This window comes from Borostomias antarcticus (genome assembly GCF_949987555.1).
Source record: "Borostomias antarcticus genome assembly, chromosome: 10".
Taxonomy (NCBI): domain Eukaryota; kingdom Metazoa; phylum Chordata; class Actinopteri; order Stomiiformes; family Stomiidae; genus Borostomias; species Borostomias antarcticus.
This window is the reverse complement of record NC_140243.1, coordinates 5,585,267-5,607,927: the sequence shown is the minus strand read 5'-3', so window position 1 is coordinate 5,607,927 and position 22,661 is coordinate 5,585,267. Positions and strand designations below refer to the sequence as shown.

The 22,661-nt window shown below is 44.4% G+C and overlaps 4 protein-coding genes across 5 annotated transcripts; 2 read left to right on the top strand and 2 right to left on the bottom strand.

Moving 5' to 3' along the window:
- The first annotated feature begins 2,612 nt into the window (after positions 1 to 2,612).
- tmem221 (transmembrane protein 221) lies at positions 2,613 to 8,131 on the top strand. Its single transcript, XM_084444033.1, has 3 exons — positions 2,613 to 3,578; positions 4,386 to 4,471; positions 6,918 to 8,131. Exons 1-3 carry the CDS (start codon positions 3,280 to 3,282, stop codon positions 7,427 to 7,429), a joined length of 897 nt encoding a protein of 298 aa, XP_084300159.1. The 5' UTR covers positions 2,613 to 3,279; the 3' UTR covers positions 7,430 to 8,131.
- Positions 4,329 to 11,819, bottom strand: borcs8 (BLOC-1 related complex subunit 8). Its single transcript, XM_084444034.1, has 6 exons — positions 11,666 to 11,819; positions 9,928 to 10,040; positions 9,689 to 9,753; positions 9,469 to 9,576; positions 8,794 to 8,893; positions 4,329 to 5,034 (listed from the first exon to the last, which is right to left on the bottom strand). Exons 1-5 carry the CDS (start codon positions 11,700 to 11,702, stop codon positions 8,824 to 8,826), a joined length of 393 nt encoding a protein of 130 aa, XP_084300160.1. The 5' UTR covers positions 11,703 to 11,819; the 3' UTR covers positions 4,329 to 5,034; positions 8,794 to 8,823.
- Positions 11,820 to 13,391: 1,572 nt separating this feature from the next.
- rfxank (regulatory factor X-associated ankyrin-containing protein) lies at positions 13,392 to 21,458 on the top strand. 2 transcript variants are annotated; one of them, XM_084443973.1, is made up of 16 exons: positions 13,392 to 13,500; positions 13,633 to 13,737; positions 14,167 to 14,280; positions 14,413 to 14,517; positions 14,945 to 15,058; positions 15,191 to 15,295; positions 15,721 to 15,834; positions 15,967 to 16,071; positions 18,566 to 18,670; positions 19,175 to 19,288; positions 19,421 to 19,486; positions 19,600 to 19,700; positions 19,976 to 20,101; positions 20,326 to 20,392; positions 20,501 to 20,581; positions 20,665 to 21,458. In XM_084443973.1, the coding sequence occupies exons 1-16, from the start codon at positions 13,410 to 13,412 to the stop codon at positions 20,721 to 20,723; spliced, it is 1,572 nt and encodes a 523-aa protein (XP_084300099.1). In that variant the 5' UTR covers positions 13,392 to 13,409; the 3' UTR covers positions 20,724 to 21,458. The 2 variants fall into 2 exon arrangements, with proteins under 2 accessions (XP_084300099.1, XP_084300100.1); XM_084443974.1 differs by lacking the exon at positions 19,175 to 19,288 and adding an exon at positions 18,322 to 18,435.
- nr2c2ap (nuclear receptor 2C2-associated protein) lies at positions 20,732 to 22,661 on the bottom strand (the record flags this gene model as incomplete). Its single annotated transcript, XM_084443975.1, has 5 exons — positions 20,732 to 21,537; positions 21,848 to 21,915; positions 22,160 to 22,265; positions 22,351 to 22,441; positions 22,624 to 22,661. 5 exons carry the CDS (start codon positions 22,659 to 22,661, stop codon positions 21,415 to 21,417), a joined length of 426 nt encoding a protein of 141 aa, XP_084300101.1. The 3' UTR covers positions 20,732 to 21,414.

Here is a 22,661-nt window from a genome sequence, read left to right as displayed (position 1 = left end):
CATCCAGCCTGTTGGCCTCCGCCGCACAGTAACCATAGCACGTCTGCTCCAAGACAGGCTCACTGCAACAGCGGAGCCTCCCCGGAGTCTCAAGTCGAGACACCCTTTTGTGCCTGCCGCACGGGATCTCCTGTAGCAATGCAGAGATCTTAACATCAGCGAGGCAGGATGGGCGGACTACATCTGGAGTGCGGAGTGGGAGGCAAACACCTCCAGACTCCGTGATTTTATCCCGGCCGACGGTCCTTCCCCTCCCGGGATGGACTTACCCAGACCGGCGTGGGTGAGGCTTAATCACCTCCGGACCTGTGTCAGACGTTTCCGCTCATCAATGCACAGATGGGGCTTGGTAGGCTATCCTGTGCAGCATGCGAGTGTGGCGCTGAGGAACAAACCGCAGACCGCCGTGTCCGAAATGCCTGCTATTTGCTATATAGCAGGCGAGAAGTAGCATGCTACTTCAAAAATGTGCCTGCTACCTCTCGCCTGCTATTCTCGCCTGCTACCTCGCCTGCTATATTGTTGAAAAAAACGGCGAAAAACGTAGCAAAGTCCAGAGCATGCTATTCCGGATGTTACGTCACTGTTCAGCGAAATTTTCAGGACAGCTGTCATGGCTGACGCCAGTAAGCAGTGCATTAGCATTGTTAAGTAGGCTACCTGCCATCAAATTATGATTCTATGAAATATATCGTTTCAAAAAATTATTTCTTTATCCAGGCATCTTAGTTTTAACAGTTTCAGTTTCCTGCTCCGCTATAATGAAACTATTAAAACTAAGATGCCTGGATAAAGAACTAATTTTTTCGAAACTATATATTTGACAGAATATAACCAGAATATAAACTAACCACAGGTTCGAGGTCTGGGTAACTGAACGCCTTTTCGCCTCCCACGTTACCCACGCATTCCCGTCACCTGACTCAAGTAGCATGCTACATTTTTCTCGCCTGCTATATCGTTTTTGTGGAGTAGTAGGTACTATATAGCATGCTACCTCTCGCCTGCTAGTAGCAGGTAGCAGGCATTTCGGACACAGCCAGGGTCTTCACTGGTGGGGGCAGGTGGGTGGCCCAGAGAGAGGTACACTGTCCACGACCAGCTCTGACCCATGTCTCACCATCACGCCACTTTCCACGCCAAGGATCACACAACTCAGCTCCTGAGTGGGCTAGAGACCCACGGTCTTCGCCAGTAGGTGCAAGGAGATTGCCGAGAGGTCACTGTACTGCGCTCAATCAGCTCTGACCGAAGCGGGCGGAGTCTCGCCACCACGACACTATCCTTTCCATGAACTCCACAACTCAGCCCCTGAGTGGGCTATAGACACACGGTTTTCACCAGTGGGTGTATGGAGATTGCCCGGAAGTAACTGCACTACACCCGAACCGCTCTGACGCGAGGGGGCGGAGTCTTGCCACCACGCCACGGACCCCACGGCCAATGGGCCTACGATATAGACAATTAACTACCGGTGGAATGGTGGTGGAGCATCCATCGGGGACCCAATGTAGGTCCCCTAGCCTTGTGTTATATTCCACCGGAGGTCCGTCAACTCATCCATCACGGACCGGCTGTAGGTCCGCTAGCCTTGTGTCATCTGGGTTTATCCCTTACCTTTGTCCAGAAACAGAAGTTGAACCAATTACAGCAAAATAGCTAACGTTACAGGAATCATCAGTGTAACTGCTTTAGCCACTGACCGCTACCTTTAATGTTATGGAAGCGGCTGCTAGCTGTTGTGAGTTCATGAGCTAACTGGCTATCCCGCTCTCATTGTGCTGGATTAGCATTGGAAGCATTGGAACTGATGTGTCCCATCTTTATTTATAGACATTATTTCATGTCATTTCAATTCACAGCTATTTCAGTGGCATTACTAGCTTCCGTCCTACCAGTCCTGAACAGAAACAAGTCAGCCTCGCACTTAAGCCAGGCTTGACCTGGCCTGGTTTTTAAGGAAATGTAGTCTGTTTTGCAGATGAATTAACTGTTACCGTCCCGTTGTTGACCTGCATTTCTATGTTGCCACCACAAGAGGCATTGGTCTCAGCACACCAAAATAAAAACACGATGACATCCCGTACTTTCAAGTTCATCAGTAGTGTAGTGGATAAAGCGCCCGAATAAAAGACCCCGAGAGGCCAAGTATTGTGTGGCCTGCCGTCATTATGCACCCTAGACACAGCCACTGAGGTAAACCTGAGGAACCTATCCGTTACACATCCGTCATTGCATATTTCAGGCCTACACAGAAAATAGCTGAAGTACAAACTAATTAATCTGCTTTTTCTGGATTTCAAAATCACTGTCAAAAGTGCATGTTTCAATCAAGCAAGTGTTTCGTTACAGGCGATCTAGGTATTAGCTGAGGGTGAGTAGACCTAAATGCCCTATATCAACAGTGTGCCTGAAGCAGAGTGCACCTTGGCCCCAGATAAGCCTTATTTTGTTTCCAAGGAAACGACAGAAAAGTTAATTAGATTCAAAGGGGAGATCTGGGCCAAAGGAGGAATTAGGGGGAAGCTACATCTCAGATTCCAAGAGGTGTGTGACCTGTAGTAGACTAATCGATGGCACTGCGTAATTACGCAATAAGCAGCCCAGAAATTAGTAGTGTAGCCTGCTCACCTTTGCCTTCGGATTGAGAGACGGGGTTATGTGGCCTTTGAGGGAGATAATTTAGCAACAACATTATATAGGCTAATTTGATTAAAGCTTGATTTTCAAAGCAAAATGTTTTATCTGTTGTTCATACGGGCAATTGTAACATTCCAAAACCCCAATCAGGTTTAATTCATCGTGTTATGAAAAGATATAGAGTCTCGATCGGAACGAAATTCAATCGTTGTCAAAATGAACAAAATACGGTTTCACTTCGGCTGTGAACACGGTGAACTGCTGGCTCAGAGGAGCCCGTCAACGCATTGTTTCGGACAATCCAAGTGAAAAGTCCATTGTTGTTCCGAAGTTTTTAATCTGGGGATTTAAAGACCATCACATGCTTGGGTAACGGGAGCGCTCTCACAACAGGGAAATAACTGGTGCGTATTCCATGATCTGGGATAGACCTAGCCTACAGTCACCGAATTCCAACTCGAAACATCTTTGGAAGAGTCTGCACGGACGCAGACTTTGTGGAGGGGTGAAGGACTGAAATTTGCAGGAGTAGGGCGCAACTGACGGAGGATAAAGTGGACTCCCGTCGGTGCAACTTTTCCCCCACAGGAGCACTTGTGCTTGTAAGCACCCCGAAGACAAGTGATTTACGGCCAAAACATGACATACCAATACAGCCAGCGGTCGCTGACAGTCCTATCTTTACTGGGGATTCTGTCTGCGATCATGTCTCTGCTCTCGGCCACCCTGATTTTTCAGCTGCAGTCACAACAGACCGCCGTGAAGGAGTCTTCCCCTACTACGTCTATGTTGCCAACTAAAGTCTGGGCGGTGCTGCTGCCGGTGTCTACTGTGCTGTGTGCGCTGTCCCTCACGCTGAATCTGAGCTCTGTCGCGGTGTGCCTTTTGCATAGTTATTTTACGACGGAGATATGTCGTGGGGAGGAAGACACAGACAGGTATGAGCGTATGATATGACACTACACCATCGCCTAGTTTGTGAATCATAATGCGATTTCCTCTATTCATTCACATACTTTTTCATGACGGAGGCTGTCACAGATTAGCTACATCTTTCTCAGAGAAGTGGTGGCATTGACAAAGAGAAATGAATACACTATCAAACTAAAAGTTCATAACTTTTCGGGATCTGATGGCGACCGAGGACCACGCTGTGCCGTTACCCGACCCCCATCTCTATACTCAGCATGAATCCCCGTACAAACAATGGACCCTCATTATACACCCAGAGCACGGCCTGTCTGGCCCGTTCCCACGTCAGCGACGCTTCAGGACCTCTCTCTGCCGAGACGGGGCATTCCAGGGCGAGTAGGGATAAACAACACTTTTATTTTGAACATACAGGTTCCTAATGTTCACACAACCAAACAGATATCAATTTAGGCCAGAAACTATTTTCGTTCGTTTGATTAGTTCACTCATGTGTAGCCTACATGCGAGGAAGTCGTCAGTCAAAAAAAAAAAAGGCATTATCATAAATTGTAACAATTTTGTTCTAATAACAGACATGAAATAATTAAAGACAAACCCAACATTAAAACAAAAAAAGTGCCTAAGGGCTTATGAGAACAACAGGTGTTTGATTAGGACCATGCAATATAAAGTATATAAAGGTTCTGATTCAAATTTAGCAATTTCTATTTTATATCTTTGTCCTAGTCCTTAGATGGGCCAGTGACAATCAGCAAATAGTCCCCATGCATCGTCATGTTTGGTACTGATTGGACTCCCATTTCCTTCCACAGGGCAGACTGGTTCCTATTGGATAGCAGAGCTGTCCGCCATGTGGCCATCGGGCTGTTTTGCCTTGGGGTATCAGTATACTTGGCAGGTAAGATGCTCATTCATAGGCTACAGTAGCCTACATACTTAAAAGATCTAGAATGGCATGACTGAATACAATACACTTGGAAGAATTTGAAAGAACTCAAGTAAAGAAGATTAATGAATTCTTCACCACTCACCATTCAAACTGGCAAAATAAACAAGCGAGGCCTAGGCCTAATTCAATAGATGACCCTTGTGAAATGTAAGGTAAAAAAAAAAGGTATCAAAGTCCATTTGCTACAAGAAGCAAAAGCTTTCAGTGTCCAAACTGACTGATGCACAAAACCCTGAACAATAAAGTCTTTGAGTGGCTGCGTCCATTACCAAAGTGTCTTAATGCAGAACCTGGCAGAGTGGTTGGCACTCCATTCCAGTGAGTGCCTTTCTGAAGGTGGGTGGGGGTAGTGTTCCATTGTGACAGAGGAGGTGTTGACCTTTGATCCCCCCCCCCCCCCTTCCCCGGGCTCTCAAAAGGAGCCGAGACGAGCAGAGGCTGCAGCAGGTCACATCCCAGAGCCGTATCTCTCTCCGCCTTCCTTCAGCATCCCTGGGTCCGCAGCTCGCTTCCTATGCCCACAAATCAAACGTTCAACGTTAATCAAACATGATTGGCAGTCAGTTAAGAGCTACATTGATTAAAGGAGTAGTAAAGGGAAAATGCATGTTTAGCCCTGTTTTAAGGTTACTTATGATCATATACAATGGTTCAGATCAAAACGTTGACAAAACTAGCACTTTTGAGAAAGTCTGATAATTGCTTTACCACTGTTTTGGTCATACAATGGATGTGGGTGGGCATCTTGAAAAATCTTTCAAAAACATGTTAAACTCTCGATTTCAAAGACAAGAAACTCACCGAGTTGTTAGTTGGCGTTGTGACATAATTCGCCACAAAGTAAGATTCTAGTTCATCTGGAAAGGCTTTTTAAAATATTAAGCATAGAACTATTTAGTCGCAGCACATACGTGTGTAAACTTCCGCAAACTAGGTAGCCTAGCAACATAAACAATAACAATAGCTACCGTAAGTAGTTCCACTTCCTGAATCCCCTCTGCGGATTGATCTACACATCTACAACGGTCGCTTCAATACAAGTCAATGGATTTCATAAAATGATCAATAAAACCCTACAGGATTCATACTTTGCGGTGAATTTGATGTCAGAACACCAACGGACACCAATTACCCCCTCGGTGAGCTTCTTGTCTTTGAAATCCAGAGTTTAACATGTTTTTGAAAGATTTTTCAAGGTGCCCACCCACATCCATTGTATGACCAAAATGGTGGTAGAGCAATTATCAGACTTTCTCAAAAGTGCTAGTTTTGTCAACGTTTTGATCTGAACCATTGTATATGATCACAAGTAACCTTAAAACAGGGCTAAACATGCATTTTCCCTTTACTACTCCTTTAAAAATAGATTTAAAAAAAAAAAAAAATTCGGTCTCCAGGTTTGTACAGTGTCCAGTGTCCTAACCCTAACCCATCCCCTCTATGACGAGCTGTGGCAGATGGGGAGCACTTTCAGCCACAGGCTCATCCCACCCAGGTGCAATACAGAGCGGTTTAGACATGTGTGTGTGTGTGTGTGTGTGTGTGTGTGTGTGTGTGTGTGTGTGTGTGTGTATACTCATAGACACATATTTATACAGACTGGATGTATGTATGCATCTTCCTTTTTTATGCTACTTCTCTGTATCTAATGTCTTTTTTCCAGCCTTGCTGTAATTCCACTGCTGAAATGCCACATTTCCTCCTAGGGGGATCAATAAAGTATGTATCTTCCTTTTTTATGCTACTTCTCTGTATCTAATGTCTTTTTTCCAGCCTTGCTGTAATTCCACTGCTGAAATGCCACATTTCCTCCTAGGGGGGATCAATAAAGTATCTATCTATCTAACCACAACATACAGGGGAAATATCTAAACCTAGGGCTTTTAGTTTGAGGGGGATTTGACCTGTCGTAGAGAAGAACACGTTTTGCACTGGAGAAAGGTCTGGCTGTACCCCATTATCATTCTGAGATAGGGGGGAAAAACACTGTATATTTTTATACCAATCACAATAGTCTTGGGCGGTGCTAAGATTGTTTTTTTTTTCTTCAATGGTGCCCTTGCTAAATAGTGTCGGATGGACTGAATCTGATTGGCACCGTTGTAACTAAGCGGCACCAATGAGAGGCTCATCTCAAAAACCTACATCCATGAGCCAGACTACCCTCAGAAGGATGTGCTCCTGGTGTTCTCTAAAACCTCTACCTGCCTGTATCTCTGCCCTCTCTCTCTGTCCACCCCCAGCCATGTCCATCTACATGCTCCTGGTTTTCACCAAAACCTCCACCTGTCTGTATCTCTGCCCTCTCTCTCTCCCCAGCCATGTCCATCTACATGCTCCTGGTGTTCTCTAAAACCTCCACCTGTCTGTATCTCTGCCCTCTCTCTCTCCCCAGCCATGTCCATCTACATGCTCCTGGTGTTCGAGGTCGAGACGGGCATCGCCAGCGCCTGCGTCCTGTTCTCGGGGGTCCTGATCCTGCTGGTCATCGTGACCCACTCCCTGGTCAAAGCCGCCCGCGCCGCCGGACACTTCCGCGGGGACTGCCCCGACGCCCTGTACCAGAACGATCACGGGGGAGTTGGGCGGCGGCCCTGCGAGGTCAGTCAGGGGGGGGACGAGCCCCGGAGGCAGAGTGGTCAGTCCCACCTCTCGCGGCAGTTCTCCTACCCGCCCTGCGCCGACCCCAAGCAGCAGCAGCAGTTCTCCCAATCCAGCGGGCCCCAGAGCCTCGCTAGCGACGGCAGCGGCGGCGAAGGGAGTGCCGCCCGGATGCACAGGACCCTTTCCACGGAGTCGGGCCTGCTGCAGGCCCAGGCTAAACCCTGGAACGGCATCAACAATGAGATGAGGAGTGTGCTGGCCCGCAAGTCAGGGGCGTCCAGTAAGGACTCCACCCTGGTGTGACGGCACGTGTGGGGAGTTGGGGGACCCCTGCTACTCCGAGGGGGTTCAGGTGTGATGGACTATGGAAGATAATCTGAGGAGGGTGTGGTGGTTTAGTACAGTGTCATCTCACTACAGACAACTCACCATCATACTCCTTTGTGATAGGCCTACTTGAATGGCGTTAGCCTATAGGAGAAGTTAACCGTAGGTTATCATTTTGTTTTGAATGATGAACAAGACACTTTTGTTCTGCGTTTAGGGTTTATGGTATAGCCGTAACACTTTAAATCTACAGATTTGTATAGCTACCTTTTAAAGCCTACACTAGAAAAAGTAACAAACCTACAACATGAAAGGTTTATGTTTGATGATTCCACACCAATAGACGAGAATAGCTGATATTAGAACTCCTTTCCCTATACACTTGATATTAGCTATTATGTGTAGTCTTTGAGAAACACTTTGAAACTCACACAAATCACACAAACATTCCTTTAGTATATTGATTTCTACACAGAAATTATATATTTTAACCAACTGAAAATGTTAACGGCTTACAGCTATAGCAGACAATATTGTTACAATTTGATTTTCCACTGTAAATCTCCAATGATGCTTTAAATGTCTTGGTAAGACCAAAGGTGGTTCGTGAAATACACTGCCAAAACTGTATATTACACTATGTGTAGTTACTGTATGTAGTGCGATCGGCATACTTAAAACACGTTCATGAAAGCTTTTTAATAAAGACATTGTAAAAAAAAGATGATGATGAGCTTGGTGCCACATAAAATGGAAAAGATGATTTGAAATAGTTACTTCAGTGTGTAAATTGAAGGGTTGCTAACGACCCTATTCAGACCAGGTCTCTCTAGTGCGTCTTCCTTGGGTTTAAAAGTGAACATGGTGGAACGTGGAGTCCTGCGGTATAGCTGTAAGCGACCTTGAGCCTTTCTATTCACTGTTCAGGACTTGGTTTCCGATCTACTTTCTGGTTTATGCTGCAGTGTTATCGTTCCTCGCCAGTCGCTACGAGTTAGAAAGAAACATGGAAATGCCAAACAAGGTATTCCAAGAAGTCGAAGAAACTTTGTAGGTTTATGTTTTTTTGGAGCACAGACCATTTTTGGACAGGGGGATCAAAATCTGCTTAAGCCTGCGATATACGTATTTTTAACTACACGTACGCGTCTACCACACGTCTCCTGCGTTCCTTTGGAGCGTCGGCTGCAGCTGAATTAACGAGCCGTATAATACACGCTTGACTACACGTAAGCGTTGCTAAACAGCAAGTACCCCACATGCATTAGACCAGAAACCACAACTGTAAATCAAATAACCCCCAAACTAGCTGTATGTGTCATGGCAGAGGAACTACTAACCTTTGAGTGCGGCTGGTAAGAGTTCAAAGGTCAGGAGGAAGTGGCTGGGGGATGTGGCGGGGTGACCAAGGGACTGGGACAGGGGTTCACATCATGCAAGCTGCATGCATGTACCAATGGAGTGGGGGGAAGGGAAAGAAATAGAAACATAAAAGGGAGGTGAAATGAGAATCCCATTTGCCTCATGGGTTAGCTGTAAGAATGGCAAATATTAGACTACAGATGTCTGCTACACTGTACATAAGATACCTGCAGTAAGTGTATGTTAATAATAATAGTAATAATAATACAACTTTATTTGTATAGCACCTTTCATACTAATAAATGCAGCTCAAAGGGCTTTACAACAGATAATTTACATGCACAGTTAATAGGGTGAATAGATCCCTATTGAGGAAGTTCAACTGTTGATTTGGCTAATGGGATCTCATCAGCACATATACATGAAAATGACTAAAAATAATAAAATAACAGTTCAGATAGAGGATCATGACATGCAGAAAAACTATACCCAAAGGCTATAACAAAACAGAGAAACTGCAGCCCATCCCTCAAATAGATGCCTTCACTCTGTAATGTAAGCATCGGCTCCGCAACAGTATTGAATGAATGGTGAGGTGGGGAATCAGATGAATGTATGCCGTACATTTAAGTGGGTTCTCCACTGCCCCCTACCTGCGTCCTTGAGAGTTATTGATCTGCTCTTTCATGTTGATGGCTTGACGGAGGAGGCCATCTATGCTTTTGAAGTACAAGCTGCTGTTCGTCATGCTTTTCACCGCACTGGAAATGGATGGACACACTCATGTTACTGTAGCTATGGCAAATAAGATCAACGGGTGCCAGTAGAATTACAGACTATGGACTGCCTGTGTCCACTAGCTGTGTGCTTTACCTGCATGCATATTCCACAGTGTAGATTGCTCCTTGGCTTTGCTCCTCCCAGCTCTGCATGTCTGTCTGAGAAGGGTGTTGAGAAACTTTACAAGATGGAGCTTACAGTAATCTGTAGCTGTAACAGGCAGAATTTTGCAGTAGTATGCAAGACAATTAAACCAACCACCTTGCTTTCTGATTGGACAAGGATGGCTGTTATCAATCTTGATTTGTTTGAATGCTTTATTCTAAACTTACTTTGTGCTGCACTAGTTCTGGCAGCGACCTTCTGACATGCTCTTGCAGTCTATACAGGGCAACTGATGGTTCGTTGGCCAAAACGTACATACTCTCCGTAAATTTGTCAGTCACTGCAGAGAAAACAAGGCAGATATAAACAGTAAACATGTTGTCCCTCAACCGTGATGCACGTTCCTTTGTGGTAATTAAATGTCAGTTGTGAATTTCAAAGGAACTTCAAGTTATTTTAACTTTCTGTAGGATGAAAATAAGTGTGGGTGTTCCTTTTTCCTCATAGTATCTACTCCACCTACGCACTTGTCATTGAGGTGAGCAAGAGACTTTCGACATCTGCAATTTATATGCCTATATGCATACAGCAGACTAAGAAGGGTCCATTGAAATGTACAACGGTTCGCAATTTCGCACCTTTAGCAAAAGGTTCAGTGCAATATGACACACACACACATATGGACAAAAGTATTGGGACACCTACACATTACACCTACAAGAGCTTTTATGACATCCCATTCTAAATTCATAGGCATTCATATGAAGTCGGTCCCTCCTTTGCAGCTATAACAGCTTCCACTCTTCTGGAAAGGCTTTCTACAAGATGTTGGTGTCTGTGGGAATTTTTGCCCATTCATCCAGAAGAGCATTTGTGAGGTCAGAGTCAGACACTAATGTTGGACGAGAGGGTCTTACATCACCAAGCGCAATGTCAAGCATCAGATGGAGTGGTGTAAAGCATGCCGCTACTGGACTCGGGAGCAGTGGAAACATGTTCTATGGAGTGACAAATCACACTTCTCTATCTGGCAGTCTGATGGACAAGTCTGGGTTTGGCGAATGCCAGGAGAACGTTACCTGCCTGACTGCATTGTGCCAACTGTAAAGTTTGGTGGAGGAGGGATAAAGGTCTGGGGTTGGCCTATGCCCCTTAGTTCCAACGAAGGGACATGTTAATGCACCAGCTTACCAAGACATTTTGGACAATTCTATGCTTCCAACTTTGTGGAAATAGTTTGGGGAAGGCCCTTTTCTGTTCCAGCAACAATGTGCCCCAGTGCACAAAGCAAGGTCTATAAAGGCATGGTTGGGTGAGGTTGGTGTGGAAGAACTTGACTGGCCTGCACAGAGCCCTGACCTCAACCCCACCGAACACCTTTGGGACGAACTAGAACAGAGATTGCAAGCTAGGCCCTCTCGTCCAACATCAGTGTCTGACCTGACAAATACTCTTCTGGATGAATGGGCAGACTCCCACAGACACACTCCAAAATCGTGTAGAAGGCCTTCAGAAGAGTGGAAGCTGTTATAGCTGCAAAGGGGGGACCAACTCCATATGAATTTAGAATGGGATGTCATACAGTCCTGTAGGTGTAATGTGTAGATGTCCCAATACTTTTGTCCATATAGTGTAACAGTAACTTCTGAATAGTTACATTTGCCCGTGCCTCATGCAAATCTCCCCGTTGACTCGCGTGCTTCTTCGAGGGCGACTGTTTACTTTGACGAACGCACACGGGTCGATCGAGCTAGTCTCTTCACCCGATTTGGCTGTAGTTCAATCATGACTACGTCAAAGTTAGAAAGCTATAATGGCTAAAGACCCCAGCCTAACGACACAAAGATAGCTAGCTAGCTACGAGCCAGTCCTGACATAATGTGATGACGCAGTTGAACTGTCTATCAACGTTATCTGGATAGTAGTGAGCAGGCTTTGCTGGGAGTGTACAGTTGATTAGTTTACCTCGTTTGACTTTCAGTTGCATCTCCTGGTCCTCCATATCGTACAAAAGAAATGGAACCAAATACAATGTTGCTAATGTAAAGGCAGCTGCTGCTACTATCCGTAGCAAGTGAGCTAGACACCGATGAGCTATAGCACCTGTGCCTTCCGTGTTATTGCGCTACATCTACAATAAACCGGGCTGAAACGGTAATTGCAAAGTATAGTTCCTAAGCGGCACCACGCACGAACTGATCTAGTAACACAGATGAATTGTTATCGTTATTGGATGGAGATGTGAAACTTCACAATCAAATACAAACTTTCAAGTCTGCATGCTGACACCATATAAAAATGTGATGAAATTGAATAACTACGTTTGTGTGCTTCTGGAGTTGCATCATGGGATTTTATAGGCTACACTTACTTTCAGTTTGATCATAAGGAAGTTAGACCAAGATCAAGATAATGCGTCTTTGTTTGATGAAACGGGTCTTAATAATGGCGAATTAAGGGACCAGTCGTCACTAAGTCTAAGGTAACAATTCTTTGTCAGTTATTTTTGTTTGCTTGATATTGTTTTAATAGCAGCCTACTGTTTTTTCAGCTTGTGGAGATGTGGGGGGTGAAAATACAAACGAACTATTCACATATTTACAAACTTTTTGTTGTTGTTGCTGTATAACATTAGCTTTTATTTATTTTTATTTTTGCAGTGCAACCCTAGTAGCCATACATCAGCCGTGTGATGATAGGCATGGAAAAAAAATCAAACTATTTACTTATTTACAAACTTGTTTTTTGTTACTGTAAAACATTATTTTTTTTCTTTTAAACAACGTAGGTCTGTAAACCTAGAGAATAACGGAAAAATAATATAGTCTACTGTCGCAGAAAGCAGAATGTATGTACAGAACAACCAGAATGTGATGCGACGTCGTGTTCCGGAGGGCTCTGTGGGATTGGTAAACTTAACCTAACGTCACCAGTATCTAGGTAAACTAGCCGTTTCTGACAATATGATTGGTTGTTGCGGGAGGGATCCCAGCGCGTGTGGTGTGTGTGGGCGAGCGAGGGAGAGAGGACATGAAGGCAGCAAAAAAAGTTCTCTCGTCGTGACTCGTGAGCTGAGCTCGCTTCCTTGTCAACACAATAATTCCCCAAATTACCAGATCTATCTCATCTAGATTTGTCGCTAGTCGCTTTTCATGAAATAAGTCGCCAGGGGGGTCTGGGAAGTCGCTAAATCTAGCGACAAAGTTGCTAAATTGGCATCACTGAACTTACTGAATGAAGGAGACATCTCCATGCATGTCTAACATGCAGTCATTGCTTGATTGGTTTACCACATTGTACACACGGCCAGGATAATGTTTTATCTATTTTAATCAGAAGACAATGGAGAGCACAGATGTTGATGAGCTTGATCCATCTACAGAACCACCCAGTCATGGTATGACAATATTATATATTCACAGGCTTTCTGGTCTTGATCTAACCTTTGACATGATGACCATTTATTTATTTATTGCCCAGGGACAATAGACATTAATTAACCACAATGTGCCAATGCTAGCTAAATGGCTCATTTTCAATTGTTGCCCGGCAGCCAGATGCCATGAACCATATTATTTTTTCTTTTTTTTACGCATTATGTACAAGCAGGTTATTATTATCAATGAAAAATACTTTGTAATGAAACATGAATGTGGGGACGTGCGTGATCTGTTCCCGTGTGCCAGAAGAGACAGTGGAGAGTGTGGATATGGATGAGGACAGTCTGCTGAGGTATTCCACAACTCTGACCAACAGGCAGCGAGGGAACGAGGCCTCGGTCCGGCCAGTCACCTTAGACTGTAAGCTGGGAACGCAGCCCGCGGTTTTGTACAGTACAAATCTGTCACCGCTGTGTTATGATCCGATTACAGACAATAGAGTGTCAGTCAGCACATTAAGATCCACCTGAACCTCCTGATCTCTCTCGCCAGCCCTGTCGATAAACCAGCTGGCAGCACGGGGAGAGGTGATCCAGGTGGCAAAGAAGAGCACAGATGTGCTAGAGCCATCTCCAGGATCACATGGAACCAGGCATGGTACTGTATGCCAATAATATTATAGTTCAAAGGCATTCTGGGTATTTCACAAAGCTGGCTAACGGAGTAAGCCTGACTTTTGCAATGAGTAAAACCTGGGAACTCTTCAAATCTGGAACATGGACTGAAGTAAAAAAAAAAAAAAAAGGTTTCCTGGTTTCACTTTGTGCAGATGTCAGGCTTACTCAGTTACTATAGCTTTATCTTTTTAGCTTCATTAAATACACCCCTGATCTTGATCTAACCTTTGTCTTACTTTATTTATTGATCAGGGACAATAGACATTAGTTAACCACACGGTAAATGTGCCAGTGTTGGCCAAATGGCCCATATAGCAATAGACTGACTACCATTAACTATGGAAAACATTTTTTAAAAATACATTAAACATGAAAGTGGTGACGTGCGTGACTTGTTTCTGTGTGCCAGAAGAGACAGTGGAGAGTGTGGATATGGATGAGGACAGTCTGCTGAGGTATTCCACAACTCTGACCAACAGGCAGCGAGGGAACGAGGCCTCGGTCCGGCCAGCCACCTTAGACTGTAAGCTGGGAACGCAGCCCGCGGTTTTGTACAGTACAAATCTGTCACCGCTGTGTTATGATCCGATTACAGACAATAGAGTGTCAGTCAGCACATTAAGATCCACCTGAACCTCCTGATCTCTCTCGCCAGCCCTGTCGATAAACCAGCTGGCAGCACGGGGAGGGGTGATCCAGATGGCAATGAAGAGCACAGAAGTGCTAGAGCCATCTCCAGGATCACATGGAACCAGTCATGGTACTGTATGCAAATAATATTATAGTTCAAAGGCATTCTGGGTATTTCACAAAGCTGGCTAACTATGCCTGACTTTTGCAATGAGTAAAACCTGGGAACTCTTCAAATCTGGAACATGGACTGAAGTAAAAAAAAAAAAAAAAAAGGTTTCCTGGTTTCACTTTGTGCAGATGTTAGGCTTACTCAGTTACTATAGCTTTATCTTTTTAGCTTCATTAAATACACCCCTGATCTTGATCTAACCTTTGTCTTACTTTATTTATTGATCAGGGACAATAGACATTAGTTAACCACACGGTAAATGTGCCAGTGTTGGCCAAATGGCCCATATAGCAATAGACTGACTACCATTAACTATGGAAAACACTTTTTAAAAATACATTAAACATGAAAGTGGTGACATGTGTGACTTGTTTCTGTGTGCCAGAAGAGACAGTGGAGAGTGTGGATATGGATGAGGACAGTCTGCTGAGGTATTCCACAACTCTGACCAACAGGCAGCGAGGGAACGAGGCCTCGGTCCGGCCAGCCACCTTAGACTGTAAGCTGGGAACGCAGCCCGCGGTTTTGTACAGTACAAATCTGTCACCGCTGTGTTATGATCCGATTACAGACAATAGAGTGTCAGTCAGCACATTAAGATCCACCTGAACCTCCTGATCTCTCTCGCCAGCTCTGTCGATAAACCAGCTGGCAGCACGGGGAGAGGTGATCCAGATGGCAAAGAAGAGCACAGAAGTGCTAGAGCCATCTCCAGGATCACATGGAACCAGTCATGGTACTGTATGCAAATAATATTATAGTTCAAAGGCATTCTGGGTATTTCACAAAGCTGGCTAACTACGCCTGACTTTTGCAATGAGTAAAACCTGGGAACTCTTCAAATCTGGAACATGGACTGAAGTAAAAAAAAAAAAAAAAGGTTTCCTGGTTTCACTTTGTGCAGATGTCAGGCTTACTCAGTTACTATAGCTTTATCTTTTTAGCTTCATTAAATACACCCCTGATCTTGATCTAACCTTTGTCTTACTTTATTTATTGATCAGGGACAATAGACATTAGTTAACCACACGGTAAATGTGCCAGTGTTGGCCAAATGGCCCATATAGCAATAGACTGACTACCATTAACTATGGAAAACATTTTTTAAAAATACATTAAACATGAAAGTGGTGACGTGCGTGACTTGTTTCTGTGTGCCAGAAGAGACAGTGGAAAGTGTGGATATGGATGAGGACAGTCTGCTGAGGTATTCCACAACTCTGACCAACAGGCAGCGAGGGAACGAGGCCTCGGTCCGGCCAGCCACCTTAGACTGTAAGCTGGGAACGCAGCCCGCGGTTTTGTACAGTACAAATCTGTCACCGCTGTGTTATGATCCGATTACAGACAATAGAGTGTCAGTCAGCACATTAAGATCCACCTGAACCTCCTGATCTCTCTCGCCAGCTCTGTCGATAAACCAGCTGGCAGCACGGGGAGAGGTGATCCAGATGGCAAAGAAGAGCACAGATGTTCTAGAGCCATCTCCAGGATCACATGGAACCAGTCATGGTACTGTATGCCAATAATATTATAGTTCAAAGGCATTCTGGGTATTTCACAAAGCTGGCTAACTACGCATGACTTTTGCAATGAGTAAAACCTGGGAACTCTTCAAATCTGGAGTATGGACTGAAGTAAAAAATAGCTTTCCAAGTTTTACTTTATGCAGAAGTCAGGCTTACTCGGTTAGCCAGCTTTGTGCAATACCCTGGTCTTGATCTAACCTTTGACATGATTATTTATTTATCAGGGAAAATAGACATTAATTAACCACAAGGTAAATTTGCCAGTGTTAGCTAAATAGCTATTTTTCAATGGTTGCCCGGCAGCCAGATGACATGAACCATTTTTTTAAACAATAAAAAAAACATTATGTACAAGCAGGTTAGCACAACAATAAAAACTAGAAAGTACATTTCCTGGAGAAAATGTGATGTGGGCTAGCTGCTGCAGCTGTATGTAACAGCTACTGCTAGAACTACTACGGACCGGGCAATCTCCATGCACCCACCGGCGAAGACCGTGCGTCTCTAGCCCACTCAGGGGCTGAATTGTGGGGACCGTGGCGTGGACAGTGGTGTGGTGACGAGACTCCGCCCCCTCAGGTCAGAGCTGGTCAGGGACAGTGTACCCCTCTCCAGGCTACCTACCCACCCGCACCGGTGAAGACCATGTGTCTCTAGCCCACTCAGGGGCTGAGTTGTGGGGCCCGTGGCGTGGATAGTGGTGTGGTGGTGAGACTCCGCCCCCTCAGGTCAGAGCCAGTTGGGGACAGTGTACCCTTCTCCGGGCCACCTACGTGACTCCACTGGTGAAGACCGTGTGTCTCTAGCCCACTCAGGGGCTGAGTTGTGGGGCCCGTGGTGTGGATAGTGGCGTGCTGGTTAGGCTTCGCCCCCTTGGGTCACAGCTAGTTGGGGACAGTACAGTGACCTCCGGGCAATTTCCATGCATCCACCATTGAAGACTGTGTCTCTAGCCCACTCAGGGGCTGAAAAGTGGGTTCTGTGGCGTGAATAGTGGCGTAGTGGCGAGGCTCTGCCCCTTTTGGTCATAGCCAGTCAGGTACGGTGTACTCCTCTCCGGGCTACCCACCGGCCCCCACCAGTGAATATCATGTGTTTCTATTCCACTTTGGCTGTGTTCTGTGCTAACACATTAGTTATAAAAGGGTGCCTGTACCTTTAAGAGAGGCTGCACATGCACACAAATTCAAAAAAAGCAACAGCTGCCACAACTCTAATCCCAACTGACACTCTGATCCTAGACATGGTCCGCTTCAGACAGCTCTATCACGAAAACTATAAATGTTACAGCTTATATATTGACACCATAGGAATCCTGAGAACTTGCAGAACATTTCTATGTATAATATGTCCGTATATCTTAAACACTGCAGGCATGGCGACAAGGTAAAAAGGGTAAAAATGCAAAATTAGCAGCTCATAACTTAGTGCGGCACCATATGTTTCAATGGGGAGTGCAGTTGCCGAACAAATCGTCATACATCAAAAACGGTAAGTCACACAGCTTAGATACTTACATTGTACGAATCAGCACAGTTGTGTGAACATTTCGATATATAATATGTGTATGAGCTGTTAAAACTGTAGGCATAGTGACAAGTTAGAAAAAGGGTAAAAATGCAAAATTAACAGCTCAAAAGTTAGAGTGCGGTGCCATACGTTTCAATGGGGAGCGCAGTTGTCGAACAAATCGTCATAGTGAAAACTGTAAGTCACACAGCTTAGATACTTACACTGTATGAATCAGCACAGTTGTTTGAACATTTTGATATATATGTGTGTGAGCTGTCAAAACTGTAGGAGTGCCAGCAGTTTACAAAATGTGTGAATATTTTCAAAGCAACTGCTGCCACCACTCTAAAAACATAAAGTTTCTGAACATTCCAAAAGCAGTTTCAAGCAGTTTCAATGGGACAAAAAATAGTTTTAAAAGTTAAATTTCTAAAAAACTAAAAAATATCAAAAATCAGAATGGATCCGTTAAAGAGCTAAACATCGCGAACATTTTAAAGTTTGAATGAAGTTTCTAGCACAAAGTATGAAGAAGTAGTTGAGGGCCAAAAAACTGGGGAGAACTAGAATAAAGAAAGAAAGAAATGGGAATATCACAAGCTAGCCCACCTAATGATATGGCAATAGACTAGGCTACCATTAACTAACTATCCATTATCAATGAAAAATACTTTATGAACTATGAAAGGGGTGACGTGCATGACTTGTTCCTGTGTGCCAGAAGAGACAGTGGAGAGTGTGGATATGGATGAGGACAGTCTGCTGAGGTATTCCACAACTCTGACCAACAGGCAGCGAGGGAACGAGGCCTCGGTCCGGCCAGTCACCTTAGACTGTAAGCTGGGAACGCAGCCCGCGGTTTTGTACAGTACAAATCTGTCACCGCTGTGTTATGATCCGATTACAGACAAGAGTGTCAGTCAGCACATTAAGATCCACCTGAACCTCCTGATCTCTCTCGCCAGCTCTGTCGATAAACCAGCTGGCAGCACGGGGAGAGGTGATCCAGGTGGCAAAGAAGAGCACAGATGTGCTAGAGCCATCTCCAGGATCACATGGAACCAGTGATGGTACTGTATGCCAACAATATTATAGTTCAAAGGCATTCTGGTTATTTCACAAAGCTGGCTAACTACACCTGACTTTTGCAATGAGTAAAACCTGGGAACTCTTCAAATCTGGAGTATGGGCTGAAGTAAAAAATAGCTTTCCAAGTTTTACTTTATGCAGAAGTCAGGCTTACTCGGTTAGCCAGCTTTGTGCAATACCCTGGTCTTGATCTAACCTTTGACATGATTATTTATCAGGGACAATAGACATTAATTAACCACAAGGTAAATGTGCCAGTGTTAGCTAAATAGCTAATTTTCAATTGTTGCCCGGCAGCCAGATGACATGAACCTTTTTTTTTATTTTTATAAAAAAGACATTATGTACAAGCAGGTTAGCACAACAATAAAAATGATATAGCAATAGACTAGGCTACCATTAACTAACTATCCATTATCTATGAAAAATACTTTGTAATGAACTATGAAAGTGGTGACGTGCATGACTTGTTCCCCGTGTGCCAGAAGAGACAGGGGAGAGTGTGGATATGGATGACGACAGTCTGCTGAGGTATTCCACAACTCTGACCAACAGGCAGCGAGGGAACGAGGCCTCGGTCCGGCCAGCCACCTTAGACTGTAAGCTGGGAATGCAGCCCGCGGTTTTGTACAGTACAAATCTGTCACCGCTGTGTTATGATCCGATTACAGACAATAGAGTGTCAGTCAGCACATTAAGATCCACCTGAACCTCCTGATCTCTCTCGCCAGCTCTGTCGATACACCAGCTGGCAGCACGGGGAGAGGTGATCCAGGTGGCCGCACACCTGAGTAAAGGTGAGAAACCTAAATATACTGTAACAGTACCCTACCAGTAGTGCACATATACCAGTACAGGCCTGTTTGTGACTGGTCTAAATGAATATGCTTTGTTTGGTGTGTGGTTGCAGACAGGTCCCTCCTGAACAGCCAGGATGACCGGGGCTTCTCTCCTCTTATGTGGGCGTCAGCGTTTGGGGAGAAAACCGCGGTGGACTTCCTCTTGGAGAAGGTCAGTTAAGAGAGGGGTCACCAAAAATAGGCGATCTACTCCGTTCTTGCTAAGCTTCAGGGTAATACAGATTTTTGTTACAGCTCCAACACTAACTAGCTAGTCTGAAAACACGAATGGCATGTTTATTTGAATAAGGTGTGTTTGTCTTCGGGCCTACTCTTCAGGCCCAGAGTAGACTCCCAACTCCCAAGACGGACCAAACTGAATCACCGGTCATATATGGTGACAGCACATGTTGTATCCACCTCCATCCTTGTGTTGTCGTTTGTTAGGGGGCGGACCCCAGAATCATAGCCTGGGAGAGAGAGAGCGCCCTGACGCTGGCTAGCTCAGGAGGCTACGCTGACATCGTCAAGCGTCTTTTGGAACATGGAGTAGATGTTGACGCTTATGATTGGGTACGGTTATGTCTATAACTGTGTTGAAGTCATAGACACTTCATTTGAGCATACTGTAGACACCCTATATACGGTAAAAAAAAAAAAAAAAGTTTTTATACATATCGCAATTGTATGCTCAAATTTACAGTATATGCACAATATATATGCTATCATAGTACTATTTTATGGACTTCTTTGCTTTAGATCTTATTTGTTTGGTACTTTTGCTCCTACCGTTTTAGAATGGTGGGACTCCTCTCCTCTATGCTGTGCGAGGTAACCATGTGAGGTGTGTGGAGGCCCTCTTAGGTAGGTTAGGCTACCCTATATATATGTAGTCAGTACTAGTAGTTCATCACCACAAACAGTTGCTGCACTGGCCTGGACTAACATCACAGACATGGTTGTGTGTCTCAGCTAAAGGTGCTGACCTGACCATGGAGGCAGACTCTGGGTACAGTCCCATGGCCCTTGCTATTGCACTGGGACACAAAAATGGTAGGTATTACAGATTCACATCTCTCCTGAACAGAAGAGTGAAACACTTTGTTCTTATTTATTTTTTGTTGTTTTGTTTCCAGTCCAGAAAGTGTTGGGAGATCATATTCTGAAGATCTTCAAACAAAAACATCCAAGCTAGTGCTGTGTGAGAGGACATTCTCAGGAACTGGTTTTCCTTCAACATGTGGGTGGACCAAGACAATTAACAGAAAATGGGATGTTGATGAGGATCAAAGATGTGTTACTACTGGGTTTCTAATTGAGATTTCAATCTTCAGAGTTCTACTTTAATCATTTATTGTATATGCAGTACATTCTCTCCTCAACATGCAATACTATATTAACATTCTTTTGATATGAGGGCCAAGCATTTGTCAATGATCAAATGTATGTTTCTTTTACCTGGACAATGGTGAATATTAAAGCATATTTCCAATATACTATTTTGTACTATATATACTATATTGTACTGTAGTACCTTATGCTAATTTGGAATGGCATATGAACTGCAAGGCACTAGCTTAAGTGCATTTTCAAAAGGTAAAATGAAATGAGCCATATTCACCGTATGACTAGTAGAGCTGTGATAAAAGTATCCAGACTTTGAGTCTGTGTCAAACTTTGGCACAGTAAGGGCTTTAAGTCATGTTTTAAGTGATGAAAGCAGGTGGTGACAGTTGAAATACCTCACCAAAAAAGGTCACATTGGATTTGGATCACATCCTTTCACAACAGTTTGCATGAGGAGGTGGCAGTACAGTGCCCCTGGCACCATCTCACGCCCTAAGGGTAGGGTCCTCCGGTTCCCCCTCTCTCTCATCCAGGGAACGTCACGAAACTCGCTCCCCGAGGACGTCCAAGGAGTAAACAATAATTCTCCCAAAAAAGTCAGCACTATTCTCAAACATTATTTTAAGTTTCCGCACCACCGGGGCCTCGTTGATGGGAAAACTGTGGGTGTGGAGTTAAGAACCGGATAAGTATGGCAGTAGTGACAGAAAGGCTCGGGAAAGTAACTGAAGAAAGCTACAGTACAGTATGAGTGTGCACCATAGCCCTAACCCCACCATCTCCACCTCATAACTGTACCCACTTGCACACACGCAAACACATGTATTAAGGTCATACAGTGTATATCAATTTCAACATCTCTGTGTTAACCGGCTTTGTCTAAATAAATATAACAGTTCAAGATTGCAACATGCGTTCATAATCAGATCATTAATCATAAGGCTTCCCCATGGTGAGCACACAGAAGGATATCTGAAGAGAATTGTTGTTTTCTGGGTAAAAATCACTGATTTTTGCAAAGTCTCCGTCTTTAGGGGCTCCTGGGGAAACACAGTTGAAGTCAAGGTGTTACCACCAATATTGCTTTGATCAAATGTAATGATTAGACCAAAAAGCACACTCAGGTGGTGAAGTCGGTGCAGGTTTATGAGCGATTTCTACTGCCCTCTGCTGGTGTGCAACGGTACTGGCTACTCCTGATTAGACTATGCATAATGCTACGAAAGAAAGATGGATTTGCTCCAACAGAAATGATGGGGGCTGACCACAGGAGGAATTACGTACCATCCAGTCTACATGTCTGCCCCGAAAAGCCTCCTTGGAACTGCAACCTCAGTTCAGACACCTTGATCGGCTGTGGGAATTCCAGAGCAACCCACTGAGCATCGCCCTGCAAAAGCAAAACGTTACCATGCTGTGACCGTGCAGTTGGCCAAATGAACCATAGCAAAAGCAATATTGTCAGCTAAAATAACCTGGTCCGAGTTCCAGCATGTTTCTTCATTGGTATCGAACATGTACTTCTTACCAAACTGCTTCACATCTCTGTTCAGAACCGAGCTCACTCTGTGAATAACATGAATGGACAGTGGTAAATTAGCCAATAGCTATGATGAGGGTATCAAGGCTAACGTAGGATAAATCTACATCCTTTATTTTACGTGCAATAACAATAATATGTAATATGGGTTCAAACGTTCTTATGGTCACGTGTGTATAAATCAATTTAGCTACCAACATGTGCATACCTGCTCTGTGTTTCTTTGCAGATCAATGAGGAAGCCAT